Source organism: Symsagittifera roscoffensis, chromosome 3 (genome assembly GCF_963678635.1).
Source record: "Symsagittifera roscoffensis chromosome 3, txSymRosc1.1, whole genome shotgun sequence".
Classification (NCBI taxonomy): domain Eukaryota; kingdom Metazoa; phylum Xenacoelomorpha; order Acoela; family Convolutidae; genus Symsagittifera; species Symsagittifera roscoffensis.
Genome location: NC_087064.1, coordinates 69,960,284 through 69,980,587, shown reverse-complemented (window position 1 = coordinate 69,980,587; position 20,304 = coordinate 69,960,284). Strand labels below are relative to the sequence as shown.

Here is a 20,304-nt window from a genome sequence, read left to right as displayed (position 1 = left end):
GTTTTGAAGAAAGCAGATTCTTTTGTCAGTGAAGTTCGTTCATGCACAGCATAGTGACCAAGAATATACTAATTCTGTCTCATTCCAAGTACCCTCCAACCCGACGTTGCTCCAAATGCCCTCGTGATTTGCTGAAACCAACCAATGATTTCAACCTGTTTTGTTACTTTTCTTGGAAATCTTGAAAGAAAATGAATGGTTTTAGAAAAATCTAAGATATAGTTGAAAATCTTTACATGGTTTGATGAAAACTGTGTGCTCCTCCAGTTCACCTCAGAGTAAAAAGAGTAAGCTTCAGCTTCAGTCAATTGGATTTCCGAGGAAAATTTGATATTTTTTGGACTGATGAACACTTAAAAAAAGGTTGATATTTTTTGAAGACAACTTCGATAAGTTCGCAAGACTTTGAAGTTGACTAGACCAAAATATCCGGAAAAAACAAAAATTTTCCCTGGCTTTTAGCAATCAAAAATTCAATAGAACCAAAAAAATTTCCCCGTCACAATTGTTGTCTGTCATAAATCAAATTTATCAGAAATTGAAAATTTTTTGTTGTTCGATATCAGAGTAGTTACTGAATGCACCAAAAAATCTGTATGGCAGAAATTTAAGGCCAACTTTTTTTAATTGAATATTTAATTGAGCATCTTAAATGAAAATCAGAAAAAAAACTAGCAATTAACCCAATGTTTTGATTGAAAAACGTATCACCACCCCTTGTATTATTGCATTTAAAATTCATTAACTTAATTTTTTGTTATTTTTAGTGGTCCATCAGTGAATATTTACAGAGTGTTTTGCGAGTGTTATCATCTGGTATTATATACTGTACAATTCAATTAGTTTAAGAGGTCAGGCATGACCTTCAGCATTAACCAATCCGTTGGAGTGCTTAGTTGTCACTTTTCAACTGATGTTTTAACAATGAACTAATTCAGTTGTTTTAACAATTTATTTCTTTATCCTTGTAATTATTATTGTATAGTTAATGCCAAATTGTTTCCAATACCTTTTCAGTCAACGAATCTGAACGAAATTAATTAAGCTGAAACTACTCATATTGATGTCGGATTTCTGTGTACGCGTAAAAACTGTGTACAAAAAACTAATTAGCCTAAAAAGCTATAGTTTTTGTCTAAATAAACTGCTCAAAGTCACCGATATTGCTAGCAATTTTTCATTAACTACAGTTACATTATTGTATCTTTTTATCTGCGAGAATACATCGCTTTAAAATAGTGCTCCCAACCGTAGAACTTTGTGCCTTCCCACTCATCTGTCATGTCAGATGACACTTGGTCCAGGGGGGTGGGGTAGAACTCAGGGGGGATGGACACTGCTGGCTTGTAGTAGTCACTTGTCATGTCCTGCGCATCCCAGAACTCCTAGTTACACAAAAACAAATATAAATTAGGCAATCAGAAGAAAATGGAGAGAAGAATATTAAATTTATGCACCAGTTTTCTTCCGCTAGCAAGTAAACATAAGTTTTACGGTTGATTGACCAAAACCGCGTCCTTAAACAATACCAGAGAGAAAAATAAACCATCCCCCATCCTCCCCCCTTCATCACCAACAAGATACCCCAGCTGAGTGAGACCCTCCATTCCAGCGTAAATTTTGGATTAAAATTCCTACGGGTTCTTTTCCACCCCCCCCCCCCCCCCCCGCCTTTCAAAATATAGATTTTTATGTTTGTTTTACGTGTTATTACGGCTAAATGCGTAATTTTAGGATGTGAAGTATGAAGAACAGATCTGTTCACAGTTGTCAGTTTGTTCACCATTCCAAATTTCGTTGCATTTTGACAACGTATTACATAATCTTTTCAAAATTGAATTTGAAAGGGGGGACTGGAAAAGAGCCTTCCTAGGCGTCGCGTGTTAACACACCCTATCCCCTAAACAGATTCGGAGTGATGGAGGAAGGATGTTAACTTTTGGTCTGAGTTTTGATCTGAATCAGTGAACACTTTTTAAAAAGAACCAGAGATATTTATCTGTACCCTTGTCTGTACAGTGAGCCAGGTGAGTCCCCCATCGTCACTGGCCAAGTAGGTGCTCTGGCTCTGACTCACTGCGAACACCGTCTGCTGCGAGATCCAGTAGCCAATTACACTGTGCACACGATGGTTAACCTCTAAATATCAAACATAGAACCTTCTAGAACATTTTAAGATAAATAGAAACACACATTTAACATTCAAGAACATTCTAATATAATTCTAGCTTCTTATCAATTTAGAAAAATGATTAATAATTTTTTGTAGAGAAAAAAAAGGAGTTGTTCAAATTTCTTCTCAAATTGATTGAAAACAATAGTTAAACAAAACTTAGGAAAAAACAAAAACAGCAATTTAAAAGGAAACAAAGAGGCCACGGAAAGAAATTGCCAGCTCTAAAAACGATCAGTTTCCAAGTTGCTCAAGTTTTACTTTATTGTTCCGACTTTCGATACGAAAGTAACGGAATATTTGTGCTCGGGGTGGGTTTTTTTTTCTTCAGACAAATTTCGACTTTTTAACTAACCATTTTTGACGGAATTTTTTTATATCATTCAAAAGGTATTGTTGTCCTGAGCTTAAATTTGAAAAGATATTTCACCTGTGATCATTTTTCGTAAAGTTGTGAGGGTTTAAAGATTGCCATTTTGACCAATTTGGGACAATTGACGCGCGATATAATTCGCGCAATTAACGCGTAAGCGGATATTTAATCCGCCTTATAAATCGTTCCAAATTGGTTGAACGAAGCTTAATTGCCATAATTGATTTGTTACAAGGAACGAAATCTATTTTTGTACTTTATATGGCGTGTGGGGGGATGATTTTTACAAAAAGTTTCAAATTTTAGACAATATATTTTCATTTCATTTTATTTCTTTTAATTTTTTATGTTATTACTGCTGCTCCATAAATTTTAAAAGGCAGTTGAAACATTCAGGGCTTCGCCCTGATACGAGCAGTCTTGTTATAATTATTATTCTTTTTGTTGAAATACAGTCGTCGAATGAACGAAACATAGCCAAACGACAGTTGGAAAATATTCAATGAACGCAAGTAAACAAAAAATACGGACTGACCTTTTTAAAAAAAACTGAAACTTTAGAATTTCGAAGAGCTCTTTGAATTTCCAAAACAATCTATGATAGGCACTTTTTTTGATAAAAATAACCCAATATGAAAAAAAACTGGATCGATAGCTAAAATTTTATTTCGCTGGGAAATTCGATAAATGAATTTCATATTCTAAAACAGAATTCGATCCCTTTACCCTTTACGCTTTCGCTGTTCAATAGTGGAGTTAGTTTGTTTTCCTTTCAACAAATAAAATGAACTGAACTTTAAAAGAAATCAAAAGTCAAACTGCGAAAAAGAGCCTGAACAAGTTTTAGCACGTCCAATCTACGAGCATGGAGGGAGGTACATGCGCAGAAGAACGAAAATGGGTGATGGTAAAAAAGGGGCAGCAAAATTTAGAAACTAAAGAAATGTAGTTCATTTTAGTTAAACACATAAATTAAATTTCAAGCAAGCAACAGTTTATTTGTCAATTACAAAATGTTCTCAGAAAAATCGCACAAAAAAACACAAAAAAAGGTAACACTTTTTTTACAATTTTAAATTTCAGTTTAACTAATGCAAGGTGATTTTTTAGGAAAGCAAACGTAAATATTTGAATTTACTGAATTGTGTTCAAAATTTTCAGACTGATTATGTAAAAAAACTCAATTATACACCATTATGATCTAATAAGATGGATATTTTAAGATTTAAAAATACAATACGTTATATTACATTATAATCGAATGTTTTTGTAGTTTTCAAAAGTAATTAAAAATCACAAAATTTTATTGCAGGTACAATTTTGGGACCGTACAGAAGAAAAAATTTCAATTCTCAAATTCCAAAGAAAATATCGAAATGAATTTGTCGAAAATTTTGTAAGTTTGTCAATTTTGTAGGATTAGTTCATGATAAAAGACCTACTTGACATTCTCTCTCCCCCCCCCCATATTCTCTAGGGCTATATAGGGGGGAGAATTTAAGTAGAGAATATGGGGGGAGAATGTTAAGTAGGTCTTTTATCATGAACTAATCCTAATGCAACAAAAATAGAATGAGTGTTAATTCATTGTATTTATTTTTAGGACTATATAGGGGGGAGAATTTAAGAAAAATTAAATACAATGAATTAACACTCATTCTATTTTTGTTGCATTTTGATTGACGAAAATTCGACTAACTTAACCTACTTGAAAAGGGGCGGGGAATTGTAAAGTGGATCCACAATAAACATACAATTTGGTCGGGTATATTTACGTAAAAACCCTATTTTTAAGGTGTTTTTGGGTTGATATAAAATAACTATCAGGATGTTTGTTCAGGGCCAGATTTAGGGCTGAGGTTGGGGTGGGGTGGGGGCTTGGCGGACGCACTTTTTATTAGGGATTCGACCCCTGCAAAAAAGCGCACATTTGTAATCAAAAATGTACAAAAAATGCCTTAAAACGCCTTTTTCAGCTTGTTTTTTTTTCAAAAATTTGCCTGAAACAAGCAATATGGTCATAACAGGGTCTTTTTACTATTCTGGGAGAGCTCGGAAAATCAATTTTGGCGACTTAAAAAAATTCGACTAAGTTTTCGAAAGTTTTCATAAAGTCCAAAGTCCAAAGGTCGTACATATTTACTCTAACTTTGAAGGAATCAACATTTTAACCTCATACCAAAAATCATTGAGCTCGTGTTTTTTCTGATTATCTTTATGTTTTAATAAGGCCAACATTCTTTGTGTGTAGAATAAGCTCCTACAATTCAATTAAAAGAATAGTGCTGATTTGTAGCAGTTGGACACAAAGAATAAAATTAAAATCGAATTTGTAATGCTTTTTTTTCCTGAAATTGAGTTGACATTAGACAAAAAGTGGTCAGATTAGAAAAATGCCAAATTTTTTATGGTGCCCTTTATTTTGCGAAAAAGAGCTCGGGTTGGCCAAAACTTCTTAACATAGAATTTCCATATATGAAAAATTTATTGTCACTCAAGTTCATACAATTCCATACGTACAAAGAGTTGTATGAAATATCTATTTTTTCCATAAACAAAAAAATTGATTTTTCGTTTCGAAATTTAATTTCTGAAGAACTTTGGGTTGTGTTTGTAACCGAACGCAAGTGACAAAGACCTTGGTTCACTCAAAGCGCCAAAGGTTGGACTTGCCTTTACAATGCATAGAAAATAACCTGAATTGTCTTAGAGCTGTCTTTCGCAAATCATATAACGAAAACAAAAAACTTTTAAACTTTGGCAAAAATTTTCAACGATTTTTAAAAAATTTGAATTTTTAATTTATCAGACGTTAATCAAGGATAAACAAACACGCCACACAAAAGAATTAGGAATTTGTAGCATTTTTGAAAAAAATATTAAGCAAAAAGGAAAAAATCCAATAATAATGTATCCAGGACTACGTTATGCACACAAAAAGTTAAATTTTGCATGCAAAATTTTTTCGGAAAAGTTTTGCGTTTAAAATTCAATTTGCGCTTGAAAAAAACGTTTGGGGCTTTTTCACAATTACTTAGAAAAGTCTTTGGGTCACCATAAAAAAAGCTAGTCATACAGTTTCTATATATGGAAATTGTATGATAAGCATTTTAAAAAAAAACCTCGGTTTTTTCTCACCGGACTGTTTTATAAGAATTTTATTAGAACTTAAGAAAAATATTAAAACCTTTTGCACAAGAAATTGAAAATTTTAAAAAACTTTGCTGGGCTACACAAAAAAACTCAGTGATATAATTTGCGTAATAGTTTAAGCGTAATATTTTTGGTTGACTAAAACGAACAAAACAAGACAAATTTATTCGGGAAGTTTTGAGCCTGATTTTTGCAAAAACAAATGCACCATAAAAAGTCTGGCAGAAATCTAAACAATTTTTGTTCGAACCTTTTTTTGTCTATTGTCAACGCTATTTGTGGTCAAAAAAAATTTGGCAAATTTGCTCCTAGCTCATTTCTCAATCAACTCTACTCGGACGAAGAGAAAGTCACATTACGAATGAGAGGCCGAAAATTTGCAGACCGTTTTGGTGACGTATCGGTAGTAAAATAATTATTTTGTCTTCCCTTAAAATCATTATAACAAATACTAAAAAAAATACCAGAACTATCACAAAAACTAACTCGCTAAGAAGAATAAAATATTGGGTTGCAATAGTGGTACCACGTGAAAGTTCTAGACAAAAAAAATGTCCCTGCGTCGCAAAAAAAAGAGCTTGCTCAAGAAAAGAACGCAGTCTAGAATGTGGGAAGGTAAAACAAAAGAACTATCCTCCGACTGGCCTGTTAAAGCCGACTGATAGCTCCTCTGTGATTCACGGGAACAGAAAAAAAAGCACCAATCAAAAATGAAGATGATGTAGGGTGACTCACTTGACCAGGCGGTGGATCCATCTGCAAGTGTGACCATACGCATGCATTCATTCGCGTCACTGAAACAAACAGTTAAATGAGTTCAAAAGAGAGCAGTCGAGAGAGTCACATCACATTATCGGGTATAAAATATTATGGGTTAAATATTTCTTCGACCGCCCACAATTAGTGGGAGAAACTATAGACTAATCCGGAACCCTTCTTATGGGAGAAACCATAGCCTAATTCGGAACCCCTTCTCGTGATTAATGGTGCAGCAAAGACAGATCATTGATGACAACTTGCGTGTTTGCAGAAAATTCACAAATAAGCTCAATGCGCCGAGAAAAACGCAGAGATAGGTAGGAGCGGGCGCGGATCAAGGGTTTTCTTGACCGGAGAAGGGGCAAACTTTCAAATATATATGAAAACTTGGTCAACTCAAAACACTATAACGAGTCTTTTTTGTAGTTAAATTCATGCTCCGCAAGCTTATTATTGAAAAAACAGGCCTGCAGTGCCGTTTTTAAGCACTTTTTGCAGAAGGTTTTGACCAAAAATTACTTTATTTTTGGCGCGCTCCCATTTTTGAAATGAGTATATATTTGCACCGATGGCGCCTTTAAAAACATTTTAGGGTTTGCCGGCCGCAAATTGACGTGGTAAAGCCCAAATAGGGAAGTTTTAAGTGGCCAGGTAGCCAGTTTTCTAAATCCGCAACTGGGTCCAGGTAACGGAGTTTTTTTTCTCATGGAAGAGTTCATGTTCGTTCAAACCCTCTTTCTGCTGAGCTATCAAATTGTGGCCGTGTCAGTTGGAGCGACTATTTTAATCACTGGAGACGCTTACTCTTGCTTATTTTTATAGACCTAGAAGAAAATTGATTTGCAGTTACTATTTGTTACTAATTTTTCAAGCTGAAAATGATGCGCTCTGATGTAAAAAGTAAACAAAAATAATTTGACTAGTAGAGTAAATGCAACTCCTTAGCTAGATACTGAAAACAAAAAATGGTAAAAAGTTTGTTCATCTTGTTTGATTGTAATGGATTTCGCACTCGGCCACGAATTATGGAAATCCAGAGTGGTAGGCTCCCTCGTAAAATCACTGGTTACCACTAAAATCTTAAATTTAAGGTTTATGTAAGCTGAAACTTGATGAGGGGGGGGGGGGGTTGAGAGAGGGGGAGGGGGATGCGAGGAAAAAGAGGCAGAAATAAAAGCTTAGAACTTACATTTGTAGATTTTTCTCGCACACGAAGAGAACTTTGAGGGTGGTATCTATGAGGAAGCCCCTGTCGTACACGTGGGGAATGGAAGCCCCCACCCGACACACTCCTAAACGCATCCGACATTGGCAGTTATATAAGAGGTGGGAGGTGTCAAAAAGGAGAATTTACTGAGGGACAGGAAAAAGTTTTGAAGGGTGGGTCCAACGGCTTATGATTTCGACCACATTACAAAGTTGGGTCAACCCCCCTCCACATCCCCTCTGGGTCCAACGCAAGACCACATTACAAAGATCTGATTTATTTTCAATATTTTATTTGTTGCTTCCAAATCTATTAAAATTTTTATCATTTGAAGATAAATCCAATTAACCTTACCCCTATGTTCAAATCTGTAAGCAGGAAAAAACAACTTGAACATAAACAGTTTTTCTTACAATTGCAGCTCTGCTAGTTTCAAAACCCCTAATTTCAAATCCCTTAAAGCCAACCCAGGTCGAGGTCCGCGACTTAGGAGAAACTTTTTAAGTTGCGCCGCATACAGTTTTTGACTGAATTGCGTAATGACGCCGCGGGTTGAAGTCGTGCCATACAGTTTTTTAGGTAGCGCCGCCAGTCTTTTTTTCAGTCGCGCCTTTCATCTTTTCTTAAAGCGCACCACCATTCTTTCCTTCTATAGCGCCGCCTGTCTTTTCTTGAGCCGTGCCGTCAGCCTTTTCTTAGGTCGCGCCTCCAGTTTATAGTTAAAGCGCGAAGCCAGTGTTTTCTGTAATTGCGCTGGCAGTCTTTTTTAAGTCGTGCCGCGAGTTTGACATGCCGCCAAAACTTTGTTAAGTAGCACCAAAGTTGTATAAACGTTGCTACCTCAAACTCCTGTCTAAATCGAGAAAATTGAGATAGCGAGGTGCTCACTTTATGTTTTGACTTTTAAAGTCGAGAACATGTCAGTGCTCAGCCAAAAAAGAATAGTCGAGACAGGTGTTTCACTCGAGCACAAATTCGAAACATACCTCGAGCACGGTCGAGCACGTTCGAACCATACTTTGAGCAAGGTCGAGCACGGCCAAAACATAACTCGAGCACGGTTAAGCGCAGTCGAGCATGGTCGAAAAATACCAATTTTTTTGCGGTAATGCGAAGTCAAAAAGAAAATTGTTGTTCAAATACCAATTTTTTTGACATTTCCGGCTCAAATTGCAAACCAGTACTCCAGAAATTAGATAAAAAATAGCTCAAAAATAGTTAATCTCTACAAAGCAACTAAACTACCAATAGCTCTAATCGTTTCATTCTGATAAGAAAAAACATCACAAGATGTTATCCGAAAAGCATAAATTGTCACGTTCAAATTCGACTAACTTATGTTGTTCGAAAGTCGAAACATAAACGAACTCAGTCGAAACACATTGTGCTTGGATCGAACACGTCGAGCACAATTTTTTGGTTTAGCGCAGTCGAAACATATCTTGCTTTGATCTAGCACATTTGAGCATATTCTCGGTCGAGAACGGTCGAAACATACCAATTTTTGGTCAAGACTGTTGAGACATACCGACTTTTGGTGGCGACGGTTGAAACAAACCGATTTTAGATTGAGACGGTCAAACCATAAACCCGGGAAAGATCTGGAAAAAATCTAAGCAAAAATAACAGGCAGATAACATTGATTGATATGCCATGTAAGATAAATTAGGACACAGACAGAACAAAAACTAAACGCATGCTATAAGTAAATGTTATTGATATTCAGCCATGTATTTTTTTTAGTCACGAGTTAAATTTTGTGTGGCCTATTTTTGAAATGCATAAGTTTTAAAGAAAGAATGATAATTATTAAATGGCTCGAAATCTAAGTCGCTCAACTAGTGCTTTCATGAGTCGCATTGCCAGTCTATTCTTAGGTTTCGCCTTCAACATTTTTTTTTCTAATCGCGATGAAATCGTTTTGTTATGTCGTGCCACCAGGTTTTCTCTAAAATCGCGCCGGTAGTCTTTTTTGCTTTTTTGTAAACTGGCAGCGCGACCAAAGAAAAATTTTTAATAACACAACTTAAGAAAAACTCTGACATATGAAAAAACTATCCCCGCGACTCATACTTTTTTCCGTTTTTTTTTCCTTCACGGTTGTTGTTTCCGTCACGGTTGTTTGTTTCAGTCGCACGGGTATCGTATTGGCAATTTTCAGACGCACTGATTGCGCCGTTTTATGATTTCATGCCGGTCCCGTCAATTTTTTTAGTTCCAATTTCAGTAATCAACCATGTATTTTTACCATGTCACCATGTCACACGTAGCATAACTTCGAAATGCATAAATTAAAAAGAATGAGTAATGAATTTTTTCGGCTCGAAGTTTTTTTTTATCAAACGCGCGTTTTTTTTTTCTGTCGTGAAGTCAGTCGTTTTGAAATCGCGCCGTCCATATATTTTTTTCAAGTCACGCCCTCACTCTTTTTAAGTCACGCCCCCAGTCTTTTTTAATTCCGGCCGCTAGTATTTTTTGTTTAGCTCGCGCCGCCTTTTCTCAAAACTGGGTGCGCGATTTGAACAAAAAATTTTGACCGCGCAACTGTATGCACTTGAAAACAGACCTTGGTGGCGCGACTAAAGAACAAACTGGCGTCGCAATTCAAAAAATTTTTTTTTGTTTCCATCGGGGCTGCTTTTTTTCAGACGCGTTGATCCCAAATTGGGAGTTCCTTTTTCTTGTCGCGCCGATATCTAGTTCGGAGAAACGTTGGGCGTTTTTTTTCACTTGTTTGACCACTAGAGCCTTCCATATTGAAGTCATACCATCAATGGATTCAAGCTCCTGTGTCATGGGAGTAGAACGATTCATCGCTAGACGAGGAACTCCATCGAAAATTTGGTCCGATAATGGTACAAACTTAGTCGGTGCAGAGAAAGAGCTTCTTCTGTGTACTCGAGCATGGAATGATCTTGCGCCCGCTCTCCTTGTCCACAAAGGCATCGAATGGAAGTATAACCCACCATCTTCACCACATCATGGTGGCTCTTGGGAATGTCTTGTACGTAGTTGCAAGAGAGTTTTCTACTCCATCCTCACACCCCGTAAATTAACCGACGAGGTACTCCAGACCACATTTTGTCTGGTGGAACAGTCCCTCAATGCGCGTCCACTTACAGCGGTAAGCAGTGACCCGAATGAGATTGAGGCTTTACCGCAAAATCACTTCTTGATAGGCCAGCGCTCAGTTAGTTTCCCGTCGATTGCGACGGACGAACATTTCGATCATCGAGAGCGTTATCTTCGCGCACAAGGATACGCTAACGCCATCTGGACTAGATGGCTACGCGAGTACGTTCCGACTCTCAACAAACGCCGTAAATGGCACACACCTACCGAACAAGAACTCAATGCCGGAGATCTTGTTTGGATCGTCGAGGATAGTAGCCCCCGTGGTTACTACCCTCTCGCTCGCGTCAAAACGCTTAACTATGGCAAAGACGCTACCGCCCGTTCCGCACTCCTTAAAACCGCAACAGGAGATTTAACCCGACCTCTTGTTAAACTCGCTACAGTTATCGCTCCGTTGGGGACCGAGGACGTTCAAGATTGAAACTAAAATGAAAGCATATCAAGAGCAGCTAGTCTAGCGGTAACGTACTTGACCTGAAACCGAAAGGTCGCCGGTTCGAATCCCGGTCATTCCAAGTATTTTACTACTAAAAAACTTGGTATACACTTGATTTGAACCGGATAAAAAATGTTCCTAAGTCAAACTTGTTTTTAAATGATGTGTACATGAACTTAATTAGACTTTGGCAAGAATTGACTTCTAACTTCTGGCAAGCGTAAAAATCCCCACTTATTGGCAAAAGTAGTGACAATTAAGTCGCTTTCGATTTCGATTTCGTTTAAAACTTGATAATTTTGTTCCGAAACAGATATTATTCCGTTGTTTTTTCTTAATGATTTTCGATAATTATTGAAGAAAAAATATATTTATATTGAACAATCGTGTTCTCAATCGAGATACATACAGCCAATCTACAGACCGACGATATACTCGACCGAGCCACCACAGACCGGACACAGGTGGAAACATGGTCCGCCGACAATCGACGACAAACCAGACGAAACCCTTGACGACTCAGTTTTTTGTGAGTGAGAAGTACCTCAGTGAAAGGTGATTGTGCAATTTCACGAACGTGTATGCAGACAGCTATCTGCAAGTGAGACAGGAATCTCCCCAACCGTTTTTGATGGCCGAAGTTGACAAAAAAAAACTATTGTAAGACGTAACTTTTCAGTTTAGTTTCTTCATAAACCAGAGCTATAATTGTTTTACGATCCTTTAAAGTTTTTTATTGTGACCTATCAAATCCATTCAGTGTGCTAAAATGTTGATTTCATTATGTTTACCGTGCTTTTGCCAATAGTCTAACCCGAATACCCCACCCAGAAAATTCCGAAATTAAAAAAAAAAATCGAAAATCGAAAAAATTTGACTTTAAGTTAGAATTTTGGTTTCATTTGCTAGTTTATAGTTAGTAGTCGATAACTCAAATCGGAACCCACCGTTCCGACCCGTTAGAAAAACATTTTGTGAAAATGTTTGAGAAAATTTTCGCAAAAAATTGAAAAATCCGAAATCGACCCCAAATCGTCTAATTTCGGTACTAAACTGGCGTAGACGATAAGAAAAAAAAAATTTTGTCATTTTTTGCGAAACAAACAGCCCGGCAAACGTAAGCACTGCAAAATTACGCAGTGTAGAGACCTTTTAGCACTATATCAAGTCAATCCCTTTGAATTTTTGCAACTCCGGTGGTTTCTGAGCAGGTGTGAGATTCTCAAAATCCGGTTGACTTGATTCCCCTCAGATTTTTTTATCGTACCGAATGCCGTCGTAAATGTATATATTAGCCGCTAGCTCGCTCTCTCGTGCTCATAAAACGCTACGTATAGCCGAGCTAAACCGTATATCGCAATACTGTTATGCCCTTGGTGGTTTAAGTCTCAACCACAAGTACCAATCAAAACGTGCCCAAAATTTTTTAGACGGCGAATTAGCCCATAGAAATGATATAATAATCTGGCACGACCTGATCAACAATTCAATCAGCAAGCACAATAGTAACAACGATACAGGACTCACGGAATTCGAACTGCGCAATATTCCGCTTTATTACAAAAGTAATATTGCTGCAATTGTATATTGTCAACGAGTCGAAACTCCTAATATCTACGATTTGCTTTGCTCAACGGGCATTTTAATTTTAAGCGTGACTGGCGACTTAATCTCTAAGCGTAAGCAGAAAGACACTCGCTTACTCCGTCAGTACTTCCAAATTCACCAAGAAACTGACCTTGAACTAAAGTCTTTCTCGATAGTCCGAAGTAATACGGCAAACTTAAGAAAAATAAAGAACAAAAAAAAGCGACCCTCTCAAAAAAAGCGTCGTGCCGAACGCAAACGCCGCCTAGCTGTCGAATCTGCAGCAAAGAACCTTTGATATTCTTTGTAGTGTCAATGTATTTCAATTTGTTATTTAATTCTAAATTACTGTTTTCCTTTTTTTTTAAATTTCCGCTCGCTCTAAATCGTAAAGGTGAACTTCCCCACCCCCTTTGTAAAGTAAAGTGTGACGATTTTTATTGCAACTCGGGTTTTTTCTGAGCAGGTGTGAAGAGCCTAACATCCGCCTAAAAGAAAAAGAAAACGAATTGGCTCTTGAGACACTTGTTGAGGAGAACAAACGAAAGCTCAATGAGGCCAAAATAGTTGAAACAGAGTTAATGGATGATGATTCGGACATTGATACTGACATCAATAAAACCGCTCTGCCTTCGAGCAGAACACAACAAGTTGTCGCTGAAACCCGAACAAAAGATTGGGTAGATGAAGCACTCGATACACATTCGTCGGAACTTGCATCAACTATAACCATTGTTCCCCGACAAGAACCTCAACCTCCGGGCATCGCCAATTTGGTTTCTTCGTCTCTACCACCAAGCACGTTTGATCTAATAAACGTCCACTTTTTTCCATCCAGTAGCATACCAAGCGTTTGCCTACCATTACAATCGGTGGTATCATCTACCGTTCATAATTTGAAGATTCCTTCTCAACCTCTCCCACCGTCGCCGACACCACCCCGCCCCCGTCCTCGCCCCCGCTTCCTTTCATTCCACGTATTCCAGCAGCAATGTTCCCCACATTACATGCATCTGTCCCAATTAAAACAACAGTCAATACGGCAACCCAGCCGGTGAACCTGATTCCTATTACTGCTCCACCAGCGAGTATTAATGACTCAACTCGTGTTTCAACAAATCAACCATCCTTCAACCATCCACATCCAGTTCGTTATATACCCAATACGAATAACTGGAGAATGGCACCTCCAACCACCGCGCCATTTACAGCATCAGATTCTACAGTACCATAGGCGTTAAATACCGTTCAAATTGTCACACCAATAGTGCAACCACCACTTTCACAATACGCGTGCACTGTTGGAGGGACAGTGTTTTACAATAACTAAGCGCAAGTGTCAACGCAGCAGTTGTCTCAAGTCCCCAGCTATCCACATATTGCCGTAGCTTATCCGACATCATTTGTTCCTCAGCCACACAATTTCGCTTCAACCTCAGTTCAACCACCACCTAATGCATTAACCCTTGAAGATTTAAAGGAAATACTAACTTTCAACCGTAAGGATCCATTACATTCGTGGAACCTTAGGAAATACGGTGGCTGTCCACTTCAGTGGTTTGAATGGATTGGACAATTCCGAAGTGCTATGGACTCTCAAAACTTGTCAGATGATGTTAAGCTGCACTACCTTAAATCATTAGTCAAAGATAAAGCTGAGACTGCTATAGCTGAGTTTGCCTATAGTGGTACGATGTACAAAGATGCTCTCATGAAACTTGAGACAAAGTTTGGCCAACCTCAAATCATAATACGTGCATATCTGGACAAACTTTATAATTCACCGCCCGTTAAGATGCATAGTTCCGACAGCATCATAAGTTTTGCATCCATGATAGCAAGTATAATTGGAGTGTTCAAACCTTTACATTTCAACGCAGACCTTGAAAGTTCAACACTTCTCGATAAAGCAATAGAGAAGCTCCCACCTAATATGAAAGAGTCTTGGTCGTTCCACACCGTAAAACGGAGTTTGTATGCTCCGTCTTTAATTGATTTCAATCATTGGCTGGAGGATAAGTTCAAATTACAATAGAAATCAGGATAATTCGGTTCGGACAAAAACCAATGTTAAAATATTTGCCGCAAACTTGCAAGCTAAGTGTGACGCAAATATTCAATATAGTCCATGTTTAGTTTGTAAAGGCAAGCATTCAATTTTTAAATGTAGCGTTTTTAAAGAAAAAACTCCAACACAGCGTGCTAAAATAAGCTTTGCTTTTCTTGTTTTCAAGGAAATTGCATGTTTAGGTAATGTCCCAAGCCCAAAACTTGTCCTAAACCACAGGCCAAGAGCACTCATAATGTGTTACTGCACGGCGCAGAACGCGTTTGCCCTACAAATAACCAATCTGGTTATGCACCGCACACAACTGCAGCCAATCCCGCAGTTCAAACTCCATTTAGACCCACGACGCAAAACAATACTTGTGGGACATCCCTTATGAATCTAAAAGGACTGATGCCACTTATAAATCTCACATTATCATCAAATGACTCTGAAACCACCGCACTTGTGTTATGTGACACAGCTTGCAGTCACTCTTGTATTTCACCTGAACTCGCTCGCAGACTCAATCTGACAGGTAGGAAAATTGATTTGACTGTCAATGGCGCCAATTGTTCCGAAGATATTACTTCAGAACAATTTGATTTGAACGTTTCTTCTGAATTTGATCCAGATATTTCGTTCACCGTTTGTGCATATGTAAAAAACAACATTAACATAGGTTCAGATATAATTAACGTTCGTAGGTTGCAAGAGAAATACACTCACTTGGAACCAATTGATTCAGTCGAATTTTGGTACGCTGATGTCGAAATGATTTTAGGTCAAGATGTTTATGAGTACATTTGTCCTCTGGAATACTGCCAGGATAAACGCCAAAAATCACCTTTCGCCGTTCGCCTCCCAATTGGATGGGTCTTAAATGGTCCACTCCCTGCCTCCACCGGCCTGATCTCAACATGCTTGCATTGTAACATCGAAGATGTAAGTTTGGTAGAGCAGGTCAAATCTTGGTACGAACTTGAATCATACGGTACGTATAAACAAGTAGATGCCCGATCGTCAGACGATAAAAGGGCGAATAAAATTTTAGAAGCATCAACTATACATGATGGTGATAGATACGCCGTTGGGATGCTTTGGGCCGAAGACCACTCACAGTTGCCCAACAACTACTACTCCGCCTTAGCACAACTTAAATCTCTGGAAAAACGTTTAGACAAAGACACAAACCTCAGGGCTTTATACGCAAAAAACATTCAAGAAGATTTTGACAAAGGTTACGTCATCAAAGTGAATACACATGACTGCACAAATCGTTCCGCTAGGGAATGGTATCTTCCTCATCACCCCGTGATTAATCCAAATAAACCCGGAAAAGTCCGCCGCGTCCTAAATGGTGCAGCCAAATTTCATGGATCGTCACTTAATAAAGCTCTTTTGGTTGGCCCAGATTTGCTTCAGAATCTGCTGGCCGTCCTAATGAGATTACGTCAACATCAACATGCAGTATCAGCTGATATTGAAGGCATGTTCCTTCAGGTTGGTGTTCTCCCAATCGACCAACTGTCACTTCGTTTTCTGTGGCGGGAGGATCCCACAACCGATGAGGTAACGTATCAATACACGCGACACATTTTCGGAGCTCGTGACTCGCCCACATGTGCTAATTTTGCTCTTCAAAAGACAGCTCGCGACAATCAAGTCTTGTTCCCCGACGCAGCGTCAGCCGTGATGCAAAAATTCTATATGGACGATTATCTTGATTCGTTTCCCGAACCTGAACAGGCATTAAAATTAAGTAAGGACCTTGTAGAACTACTTAAGTTTGGAGGATTTAAGTTGACAAAATTCGTGAGAAATATCAAAGAGATTCAGAAAGAGTTATGTAAGTCAAGCGACAATTTAAGTCAAGTTAAGGAGATTCTAAGTAGTGAAGGTCAAGAATCGCATGTTCTAGGTTTTAAATGGGATCACGTTCTCGATACATTGGTAGTTAGTCGAGGTGTAAACAGAGAACTGAAGGATACTGTTACCCAACGTACAGTTCTAAGTTTTGTCTCTTCAGTTTTCGACCCTATTGGGTTAGTCGCTCCGTACACTGTCAGAGCCCGACTACTTCTTAAAGAGATTTGGAGAATCAGTGGTCAACAATGGGATAACCCACTTCCTTTGGACTTGAATGCCAAATTCCTCGAATGGCGGTCTGGTCTACCCATCCTGGGTCAACTGATCATACCGAGATGCTACTTTCCATCCGCAGTTGACAAAATTGAACTCCATATCTTTGGTGACAGTTCACAGGAAATCTTCTGTGCAGTTGGATTTCTCCGTGCGCGCATTATTGATACACATGAGACAAAACTCGCCTTCATTTTGGGTAAAGCCCGCGTAGCACCAATGAAGGCTATTTCCATCCCAAAATTAGAGCTGCAAGCTTCTTTGCTTGCTACACGCCTCAAAATAGATATCATGAAAGCACTTTCGATCCCTATAAATGATGTCTTTATGTGGACTGACAGTACCACTGTGCTACAATGGCTCCATTCGACTGCAAAGCAGCCAGTATTCGTCGCTAATCGAGTAGGCGAAATACTGGAAGTTACCACTGTCGACGAATGGTATCACGTAGATACTGAAAACAACCCAGCTGATACTGGTACTCGAGGTATTGCCGCTGAAGCCTTGAAGGACAGCAGCTGGACTCAAGGTCCCAGCTTCTTCAGAACCAGTGATTGGCCCTTTCGACCAAATGTCGATGTGATTACAAAAACAAAATTAAAAGGTCCTATCGATGATGTCATCGATACTGCCACTATTTTTGTAATCAATCCGTCAGTCCCTGAACCCGTCATTAAGTGGAATCGTTACAGCTCGTTTCCCAAATTATTGCGCGTAGTAGCATTCATCCTCCGATTAAATCCTAAATTTATTCATTTCCGTGGAACAATCACTAATATCGTTAAACCGTCTGAGATAGATACTTCTCAACGAATGTTGTTTCTTCTTTCTCAAAAAGAAGCGTTACCCTCAGAGTTCAAATTATTGAGTTCTGAGAAATATGTTAAGAATGTAAGCCCTATTGCAACTCTCTCCCTATTCATTGACCCCGATGGACTTCTTAGATCCATAGGACGCATTAGTCGTCTCTCTGAACTCGAATTTAAAAATAAATATCCCATCATACTTGATGGCCGTCATCCATTAGTCAAATTGTTTGTGGCTCATCAACACAACAAACATGAGCATCAGTCAAATGACTACCTACGATCTGTCATCCAGATAGAAAATGCAATCTTAAAATTAAGATCATTGCTCGGTAACATTGAACTTAATTGTAAAAACTGCCGAAAGCGAAAGTTGAAAACCATCACCCCTTTCATGTCTGATCTGCCAATTGAGCGTCTTCGATACCGCCAAGCGCCCTTCAACAATTGCGGAGTCGATTACTTCGGACCCTTTCACGTAACAATCCGTAGGAGTTCGGAGAAACGTTGGGCATTTTTGTTCACTTGTTTGACAACTAGAGCCATCCATATTGAAGTCATACCATCAATGGATTCAAGCTCCTGTGTCATGGGAGTAGAACGATTCATCGCTAGACGAGGAAGTCCATCGAAAATTTGGTCCGATAATGGTACAAACTTTGTCGGTGCAGAGAAAGAGCTTCTTCTGTGTACTCGAGCATGGAATGATCTTGCGCCCGCTCTCCTTGTCCACAAAGGCATCGAATGGAAGTATAACCCACCATCTTCACCACATCATGGTGGCTCTTGGGAACGTCTTGTACGTAGTTGCAAGAGAGTTTTCTACTCCATCCTCACACCCCGTAAATTAACCGACGAAGTACTCCAGACCACATTTTGTCTGGTGGAACAGTCCCTCAATGCGCGTCCACTTACAGCGGTAAGCAGTGACCCGAATGAGATTGAGGCTTTAACGCAAAATCACTTCTTGATAGGCCAGCGCTCAGTTAGTTTCCCGTCGATTGCGACGGACGAACATTTCGATCATCGAAAGCGTTATCTTCGCGCACAAGGATACGCTAACACCATCTGGACTAGATGGCTACGCGAGTACGTTCCGACTCTCAACAAACGCCGTAAATGGCACACACCTACCGAACAAGAACTCAAAGCCGGAGATCTTGTTTGGATCGTCGAGGATAGTAGCCCGCGTGGTTACTACCCTCTCGCTCGCGTCAAAACGCTTAACTATGGCAAAGACGCTACCGCCCGTTCCGCACTCCTTAAAACCGCAACAGGAGATTTAACCCGACCTCTTGTTAAACTCGCTACAGTTATCGCTCCGTTGGGGCCCGAGGACGTTCAAGATTGAAACTAAAATGAAAGCATATCAAGACCAGCTAGTTTAGCGGCAACGTACTTGACCTGAAACCGAAAGGTCGCCGGTTCGAATCCCGGTCATTCCAAGTATTTTACTACTAAAAAACTTGGTATACACTTGATTTGAACCGCATAAAAAATGTTCCTAAGTCAAACTTGTTTTTAAATGATGTTCTGGACATGAACTTAATTAGACTTTGGCCAGATTGACTTCTAACTTCTGGCAAGCGTGAAAATCCCCACTTATTGGCAAAAGTAGTGACAATAAAGTCGCTTTCGATTTCGATTTCGTTTAAAACTTGATAATTTTGTTCCGAAACAGATATTATTCCGCTGTTTCCTCTTAATGATTTTCGATAATTATTGAAGGAAAAATATATATATATATTGAACAATCGTGTTCTCAATCGAGATACATACAGCCAATCTACAGACCGACGATATACTCGACCGACCCACCACAGACCGAACACAGGTGGAAACATGACCAAAGCAATGAAAATGCTTTCAATTAATTATGAGGGGTTTCGTAACCTTCGCTTTGAGCGAAGCAGTACTTCATGATTTGTCTAGATAAGTTCTTTTTGATATATATCTTTTAAATAAGTTCTCTAAATAAGTTCTGTTACAAAATCTTTCTAACTTGTGATGTCGACGACACCTCCGAAGTTGTTCGGACACCCGAGGAGGTCGAATCGGAATGCGAGGATATTCTGGACACCTAGAGAGTCCTGCGGGTCCTCGGAGGCGGAAGTGAACACCAGTCGGACCCATGAGGCATCTAATGGTTGTCGGATGTCCAAGTAGCGCAACAGGGAGTTGTCAATGTCCTCGAAGCTCTGATTGGAGTAAAACTAGAAAAAAAGCATATAACTTGAGCACCAGCGGATTTAAGGGGGAAGGGGGCGGACGCTTCTGCCGACCCAAAAAGTACCGCCTTTGTACACTTTTAAGATATCTATTTTTGGCTGAATAACCATAAAATTGCGCTTTTGGCCAGTAAAGCAATTTTTTGGTAAAATTTTTTTAAAAAGTGCATAAAAACGGTTTTTTTGGCCTGTTTTTTTTTAAAATTTGCCTGCGGCGCAGAACATTTGGTCAAAATGGGGTCTTTATACTTGTTTGGG

At 38.9% G+C, this 20,304-nt stretch overlaps 1 protein-coding gene across 1 annotated transcript in view; it reads right to left on the bottom strand.

Annotated features, from left to right (window-relative positions):
- LOC134841338 (uncharacterized) overlaps positions 1-20,304 on the bottom strand; it is a gene marked incomplete at its 3' end in the record, with an annotated part of 60,560 nt that continues 40,256 nt past the window's right edge. Inside the window, 6 exon segments of the mRNA XM_063857260.1 lie at positions 1-131; positions 1,250-1,385; positions 2,006-2,139; positions 6,435-6,493; positions 7,648-7,750; positions 19,821-20,031. Coding sequence (XP_063713330.1) covers positions 40-131; positions 1,250-1,385; positions 2,006-2,139; positions 6,435-6,493; positions 7,648-7,750; positions 19,821-20,031 — 735 coding nt within the window.